General features: G+C 41.5%; 1 protein-coding gene across 1 annotated transcript; it reads right to left on the bottom strand.

Moving 5' to 3' along the window:
• Positions 1-593: 593 nt before the first annotated feature.
• Positions 594-8,686, bottom strand: nop14 (NOP14 nucleolar protein homolog (yeast)). The gene is made up of 18 exons (XM_051878298.1): positions 8,352-8,686; positions 7,890-8,024; positions 7,625-7,766; positions 7,393-7,532; positions 5,695-5,826; positions 5,489-5,611; positions 5,281-5,412; positions 4,890-5,205; positions 4,536-4,666; positions 4,036-4,121; positions 3,051-3,186; positions 2,870-2,971; positions 2,602-2,755; positions 1,885-2,032; positions 1,312-1,459; positions 1,113-1,231; positions 858-1,013; positions 594-779 (listed from the first exon to the last, which is right to left on the bottom strand). Exons 1-18 carry the CDS (start codon positions 8,535-8,537, stop codon positions 683-685), a joined length of 2,583 nt encoding a protein of 860 aa, XP_051734258.1. The 5' UTR covers positions 8,538-8,686; the 3' UTR covers positions 594-682.
• Positions 8,687-8,769: the final 83 nt, after the last annotated feature.

Below are 8,769 nucleotides of genomic sequence, written 5' to 3'. Positions count from 1 at the left end.
ATTTCCAAGTAGGAAACTTAAAATACGAATTTCCGACTAGAAAAATCCAACTAGGAATTTCCGACTAAAAAACTCCAACTAGAAATTTCCAAGTAGGAAACTTAAACTAGGAATTTCTGACTAGAAAAATCCAACTAGGAATTTCCGACTAGAAAAATCCATTAGGAATTTCCGACTAGAAAAATCCATTAGGAATTTCCGACTAGAAAAATCCAACTAGGAATTTCCAAGTAGGAAACTTGAAATAGGAATTTCCGACTAGAAAACTCCAACTAGAAATTTCCGACTAGAAAAATCCATTAGGAATTTCCGACTAGGAAACTCCAACTCCCCTGAAATTGCAATAAAAATCAAAGCCATACGGCTAACCAAGTTTCGTTCCAAATTTGAAGTTAAAAAGTTTTAAAGTAGTGTTTTCATGATAATGCAATGTCCAATTTCAAAACGGTTTTCACAGGATGAATTTGGAGTGTTTAAGCTTTCGAATAATGACTACTAAAATATTATGGGGAAAAAAGGAAATAAACCTGGACATTGACAGTTAAAAGATTAAGTAAACCAAACTGGATTCTCCCACATAAAGAAAGTCTCACTGCACAAAAGTTTCCTTTTATTTCTCATCATGTCACAAAATACAAAACCTGTGCAGTTTATCAGAGTATTTAAGCAGTTCATGACAGCATCACTTCCTCTTCTTCCTCTTGAGGGCCTTCCATTCTCCCTCCTGATTGGCCAGACTGCCGAAGAGCTCCTTCACCTTCCTCTTCCTCTCCGCATCCCTGATGCACAAACACAACAACACCATGAGAGACTGGCATGATTAGAGTGCAGTCACATGACACGGACATCACGCTCACCTGCTCATGACGTCATTGAGTTTCTCCCGAGCCAGGAACCGAGTGTCCTTCCGGATCTCCCTCAGCGCTCCCTTAAACTCGCGCTTGTACTTGTGCTTGAGTCGCTCTCGCTCCTTCTCTTCTTTGGTGTTCCCTCGCTTTTTACCGTAATCCAGACTGGAAGAGAAAGAAGAGGAACGATTAGTTTGGCGCTAGAAAGTCAAACATGGCGAATCTGTCAGAGGGGGATGAGTTCCTACTTCATGTTTGACTCACATTTGCACAATTTTAGGTGTGAGGAGTTTCAGTGGGATGGGTTTCTTCTTCTTGAACACCAGAGGTGCATGCTGGGAAGGCTCTTCAGGAATGGCATCTAATATCTCTCTGTGAAGATCCTGCAGGAGATAAATCGGAATGAATCAAAATGTCCTGATCGTAGTAAACATGAAACATGAGGTAATGAGTGAGCATGAACCTGTATACAGGTGGGGTAGAGCTCAACAGGAAGATGGTTCAGAAGCAGTGTTCTGATTGGCTGAAAAATTGGACCGTATGACGTCAGGTGCTTATAGAGTGACGTGCATCGCTTCACCAGATCCAGACACGAGTCGAGAAGCGACAGCCTGAAACACACAAACACGTCATTTCATCATTGATGAGATTAATTTAATAGAACAGTTCATACACACTAGGGATTGACAGCTGAATTCCTGGTGAAAAACTACATTACCCATGATTCTACAGAAAAACTCCACCAATCAGAGAACCTAAACAAGCAAGAGCCTACTTCATGGCAGTGGGCGGAGCTCTTTTGGCTTGACTTGTTGCAATTCCCTGATTGGTGGAGATTTTAGAATCATGGGTAATGTAGCTTTTCATCAGGAATTCTGTTGAATTGTAAACAATTATTTAAAAAAAAACCTCAAGACTTCAAACAATCAAAAGATTCATGTTAATGTTATTAACAGTGATTGAATGTCGTCAGTTGGAGAGTATGTAAGAGTAAGTATAAGTTTATGGGAGTGTGTGTGTGTGTGTGTGTGTGTACCTGCAGTGGTCTCTCTCCGCTGGACTTCTGTGAGCTGTATGCAGTGACATGGGCTTCCTGTTCCAGCTGTGAGATGCGTTTGGATCCGTCAGAACCAGCAGATCACAGTTCTTCCCCTGCTGTCTGAACGGACTCACCACCGTATAACCTACAAACACACACACCAGTCAGAACCACAACACGAACACCAGCACAACACACACATGGTCACATGACAATAACGAATGTCACATGAGTTCGGCTAACTGACGGTCATTCAGAATCAAACACTCAGGCTGAATGTGTGAATCCAGAGCTCCAAACTAACATACTTCTCATAAAACAAAACTTAATATCTTCAGTTATTTTGCTTCTCCAGTAAATGTATTCTGATGTAAGAATGTTCAGATATTTGTGCTGGAAAACAAGACAGAAACACTGAGGAAGAACATAATTTTTAATTGCACTGCATTTAGTCGCAGTCTGGAGCCCCGAAATACTGTAATGCTTCTGTAGCTCGTGACGTTGCAATGGAGACGAGCAGAAAGGAAACACCCAGATTCCTCTTCCTGTTTCCACACAGTTATGTTTGAACAGACGGATCAGATGAAGGAAAATCGAACTGGACGCTTGAGTATGTAGAAAATTTCCTATCACAGCCAGACGCGACACATCAGTTAACACAGCAGTGAGACTATTTCTGCTGCTCATGTGAAAAGAAACGCACAGAACACACACCTGTGCTGCTCTTGTCGGGGACCGTCAGGTGCAGGAGCCCCAGCAGGAAGTTCAGCAGTTCTGGGAAAAACCTCTGAGACAGAGACACAAACTCCAGCGCCAGACAGCAGAGAATCAAACCCTTACACGCGTCCTCCAGAGAGACCACCACACACTGAAACACACAAACACCACAAACCATCGGCTGCAGGAACATAAGCAGGCGACACTGATGCGCTCTGTATAACTAAATTAAACAGTCGACTCATTATTCCAGACACACACAGACCTTGGTGAGCGCCTGGCTGATGTAGAGGAACGCTGGCGTCGTCACCGGATGCCTGAAGTCTGATGTGGGGAACAACAGCGCTGTGATCTTCAGAAGGACCAACTATAACACAAACACACACCATCAGTTCAGGATCAGCATCTCCTCGCTCTATCTGTGTACCAAAAGTTTATCAGCGCACCATGTCCAGATTGGGCATCGCAGCGCGACCTTTGACCTCCAGCGTCTCCTCCATGCTGTGAGCGCTGTCGCTGAGCAACGTCTGCACGGCTTTACAGGCGGCCTCCGGAAACAGCTGACACAGACTGTAGATCTGACTGCACAACACACACACACACACATAAACACACAGCTGAGTGTGCGTGTTGAGTATGTGCGAGTATGTGTGAGAATGTGTGTGAGAATATGAGTGCACGTATGTGTGAGTATGTGTAAGTATGTGTGTGTGAGTATGTGTATGTGCGAGTATGTGTATGTGAGTATGTGTATGTGCGAGTATGTCGGAGTATATGAGTGTGTGTATGTGCGAGTATGTGCGTATGTGTAGGTGTGAATACGTTTGAGTATGTGCGAGTATGTGTATGTGCATGCCTGAGTATATGAGTGTGAGTATGTGTATGTGCAAGTATGTCTGAGTATGTTTGAGTGAGTATGTGCGTGAGTGCATGCAAGTATGTGCGAGTAAGTATGTGCGAGTATGAGTATGTGCATGCAAGTATGTACGAGTATGTGAAGGTACGAGTATGTGAGTACGTGCATGCGAGTATGTACGTATGAGTGTGTATGTGCAAGTATGTATGAGTATGTGTATGCGTGAGTATGTGAATATGTGCATGTGATTATGCGAGAGTATGTGCGTATGAGTATGTGTATGTGTGAGTATATGAGTGTGAGTATGTGTATGTGTGAGTATATGAGTGTGAGTATGTGTATGTGTGAGTATATGAGTGTGAGTATGTGTATGTGCAAGTATGTGCGTTTGAGTAAGTGTATGTGCAAGTATGTTTGAGTTTGTGTATGTGCGTGAGTATGTGCGAATATGTGCGTGAGTATGCGAGTATAAGCATGTGTGAGTAAGTATGTGCGAATATGTGCATGTGAGTATGTGTGAGCATGTGAATGTGCGGGTATGTGCGTATGAGTATGTGCGAGTATGTGTTACTCACGGGATGAGTGCGTTGACGGTTTTGAGATCAGGAGGATTCTGGGTGGCGAGTTCACCAACATACTCCAGCAGAAAGCCGAACAACCTCTGAACACAAGAATAAAACACTGAACAATCTCACTCAACACACACAGCGGTTCTGAGTCAAACACTCAACAGGCAGCATCCTGACCGATTTAAAATAATCACTTGGGAAAATTAGGAAATTTAACAATTAAAGAGACGTTTGTGGTGTCTGCTTGACTGAATACATGCCATTAAGTGACTCAACTAAAGCATCTTCTTTACTTTGATTCTGTTACTTTCCTGTTTGTTACTGTGAAGCCGCTTTAAAACAATTTCTATTGTACAAATAAAAAAAGATTTATATAAAAAAAAATACAAAAACCTAAACTTAAAATGTACTAAAATAACTAAAAATTAAAATAATAATAAAAAATTAAAAACTTTATAGACATATTTAAAAAAAAAAAAATTAAAAAAAATTGTTCGCTCTCTCACCTGTAGTTTGGCTTTGTTTGCTGTGGCCAGACTGGGATGGTGACACTTGACCGTTCTGTCCAGTATGAGGCGCTGCTGCTCTGAACTGTGACCCTGCAGGAGCGACTGCAGATCACTGTAACTCTCTGGGGCTGAAACACACACAGTCTCTACTTTCACTTACTGACAGTCACAGGAAATGAACAGAAGTCAGGTGTGTACAGGTACTCTAAGCCTTTAAGTGACGCTGTGATTTTCATCTCAAAGTGTGACTGATGTGTTTTATTATTATTATTGTGAATAAATTCTAACATTAAACTTCAGAACTCAGGAAGTGGTTTCGCTCATAATCATGTGACTGTGCAGGAGTGTCACCTGTGAATGTGTACGGCAGTTCTGCTTTTGCGGCTTCCTGTGCGGCTCTCCTCTGCTCCTCGCTGACCACTGCTTCAACACTGACCTCCTCTTCCTCAGCGCCCTGATCGTCCTCATCCTCACTGCCCTCGTCAGACTGCAGGTCACAGTGATCATCATCTCCATCATCATCCTCTCCTGCGTCTTCATCATCATCCTCCTCCTCCTCTTCACCCTCATCATCATCTACACCAGTCTCATGCTCTTCCTCTCCTCCCTCTTCATCATCCTCCTCCTCTCTCTCCTCCTCCTCGCCCTCGATGTTCCATTTGCCGTCCTGCTGACAGACAGAGAGTCAAACTCGCTCATTTACATAAATGAATATTTAAATCACATGCAGTGTGTTTCTGACCTTGTAAGCGAGTGTTTTGCGCTCGTCACTATCCAGTACGAATCCATCATTGATATCATCAGCAGAGATGTGTGTGTCTGTCTGAGCTGATTCCCCCTCAGCTTCTCCCATCATCCTCTTCAGTCTGTCGGCCTGAATCACAAACACACATCAGTGAGTCTTCCTCACCTTCATCCTCATCAGGTGTTGGGCAGCAGGTGTTCAGTACCTCCAGCGTCTGCAGGCGGAGTCTCTCCTCTCGAGCGAGTTCCTCGGCGCTCTTCAGCTTCTCTGACGGCTGAGCCTTCATCTCAAAGCCCAGCTCTCGCACCATCACGTCATACTCCTCCAGCTGACACACACACACACACACACACGTCAGAGTGAGGAAGAGCAGCACACACTCACAGACGTGATCACAGGTCGCTGTGGTACCTTGGGTTTGTCCGCCTCGTCTTTCGTCGCTTTCGGGGTTTTGTGGGCCAGAAGGTTCTGGATGGATTTCCATTCCTGATCCAGTTTCTCCGTGAGCACCTGCGCCTCCTCCTTCTGAGTCTGACGCTCGTGCTGAGAACAGGAAGAGCATCGCCGTTAAACGTCCGTTTAAAATTATAACCAAAACGTTTTATTAAACACTATCTCTAATAGCAAATAGCAAAGTCCACATCACAGCCAATCAAAATCTATTCTGCTTTTAAAACAGAAAAAAACGACTATTATTATAGTTATTACAGCTACCATTATATTTATCATTACAGCTGTTGTTATAGTTATCGTTACAGTTACCATAATAATTATCGTTACAGCTGTCGTCATAGTTATCGTTACAGCTATCGTTAGAGCCATCATTAGAGTTATTGTTATAGGTATTATTAGAGTTATTACAGCTACCATTATATTTATTGTTACAGCTGTTGTTATAGTTATCGTTACAGTTATCATAATAATTATCGTTACAGCTATCGTTATAGTTATCGTTAGAGCCATCATTACAGTTATTGTTATAGGTATTATTACAGTTATTACAGCTACCATTATATTTATCGTTACAGCTGTCGTTATAGTTATCGTTACAGCTGTCGTTAGAGTTATCGTTACAGCTGTCGTTAGAGTTATCGTTACAGCTGTCGTTAGAGTTATCGTTAGAACCATCATTAGTTATTGTTATAGATATTATTATAGTTATTACAGCTACCATTATATTTATCGTTACAGCTGTCGTTATAGTTATCGTTACAGCTGTCGTTAGAGTTATCGTTACAGCTGTCGTTAGAGTTATCGTTACAGCTGTCGTTAGAGTTATCGTTACAGCTGTCGTTATAGTTATCGTTAGAACCATCATTAGTTATTGTTATAGATATTATTATAGTTATTACAGCTACCGTTATATTTATCGTTACAGCTGTCTTTATAGTTATCGTTACAGCTGTCGTTATAGTTATCTTTACAGCTGTTGTTATAGTTATCGTTACAGCTATCGTTATAGTTATCGTTAGAGCCATCATTACAGTTGTTGTTATAGGTATTATTATAGTTATTACAGCTACCGTTATATTTATCGTTACAGCTGTCTTTATAGTTATCGTTACAGCTGTCATTATAGTTATCGTTACAGCTGTTGTTATAGTTATCGTTACAGCTGTCTTTATAGTTATCGTTACAGATATCGTTATAGTTATCGTTACAGTTATTACAGCTATCATTACAGTTACTGTTATAGCAATTACAGCTACCATTATATTTATCGTTACAGCTGTCGTTATAGTTATCATTACAAATATCATTAGTTATTGTTACAGCTATCTTTATATTTATAGTTACAGCTATCATTATAGTTATCATTACAGCTATTGTTACAACTATCGTTATAGTTATCGTTAGAGCCATCTTTTCAGTTATTGTTATAGGTATTATTATAGTTATTACAGCTACCATTATATTTATAGTTACAGCTACTGTTATAATAATCATTACTGTTATCATTACAGTTACGACAGCTATTGTTATAATTATTGCTACAGTTATCACAGTTATCATGACTATAGTTATCGTTTAAGTTACCATCTAATGGTGTGGACAGGGTGAAGTTTAATCACAGTAAAGTAACGTTGTATTATTTAAAGGAACACTGACCTTTTCCTGTTTGGATTTGACGATGAGTTCTTCGATCAGTTCCTGCCGTGACTTCGGTTTGTGTTCGTCACCTTCATCTCCAGCGCTCTTCTTCCTCAGCAAACCTCCACCGCCGCCGAAATGCGTCGCGGTCAGCTCAGCTGCAGAAACAGATACGGTCAGTCTGATCGCTAATCATCGCGTCAGGACTTGAGCGTATCATCAAATAATTATTGACGTATAAACGTGTCACCTGACAGCAGTCCCTTCTCCTCTGAGTCGCTGTCGCTGTCAATCACATCCGTCATCTTCTCCAACTCTGCCAGAGACTGACCGTAATGCGTCAGCTCCTCTTCCTCATTCAGATTATACATGTCCTTCCTGTCGTGAGTACGCTACACACACACACACACACACAGTAAACACACATGATGAAAGTGAATGTGATGATGCGGTAAATGTCATTAATGAAGGTAGTGTGTTGTGATGATGATGATGATGATGATGAGGTGTGTCACCTGTCTCTCCAGTGTGAATCTCTGCAGAATTTTCTCCTCAGGTGTGATTTTATTATCATATTCACCGAAGCGTCTGTCAACGAATTTGTTGTTCTTGTCTTTCATTCTGAACTCCTTCAGGAGAGTTTCCTTCCTCTGTGAATCAAACAGACTCTTCATCAGGGCTGGACACTGACACAAATTTCACGATTTGATTCGATTCCTTTTCATTTTCGAGTCAATTCGATTCGATATGGATTCATTTGGACATATATCAGGTACAGTGCATGTCAATCACAACATTACTGCAATATTAAAGGTTAAAATTAACAACTGATTTGCATACAACCATTGCCGTTTTTATAATAATAACATCACAATGTTTCTGTAGCGGTACAGATGAAAATACCACGGTATTTTATACAACACTTACACAACACAGTATGAATTCATGCCCATAATCATGACTTTACCATGTTTTACCTTCTTATTGGCTTTGGATCGCGAGACTCCCGGCAGACCCACGTCATGTTTACTCTTGCGGCCCAGAACATCGAACTTCTTGCGGTTGATTTTCACCTCGAACGGGTTTTTCTGAATCTCCGGAGCCGCTTTAGACTTGCGGACTTTATCGGACAAACCGCTGCTGAACTTCTGTTTCCTCATCATTAAACTCACCGATCAGATACAAAATAAGAGATTGATATGATCATTTAATCATTATAATCTTTAAAACAAGCGTTAAATCCCGAGAGCGTTTCATCTGTTCATCACACACTCACACGCTGCGCACACGAGCACGCGGAGGACAGACGCTGATGGGGTGATTATCGCCTCCCTGCGGTCGGGAGAGGAACTGCACACACGCGCTGCGCTCATCATTGATTCTGTTATTTTCCTG

This window comes from Ctenopharyngodon idella, chromosome 21 (genome assembly GCF_019924925.1).
Source record: "Ctenopharyngodon idella isolate HZGC_01 chromosome 21, HZGC01, whole genome shotgun sequence".
Lineage (NCBI taxonomy): Eukaryota > Metazoa > Chordata > Actinopteri > Cypriniformes > Xenocyprididae > Ctenopharyngodon > Ctenopharyngodon idella.
The sequence above is the reverse complement of the archived record's forward strand: the minus strand, read 5'-3'. Positions and strand labels throughout refer to the sequence as shown.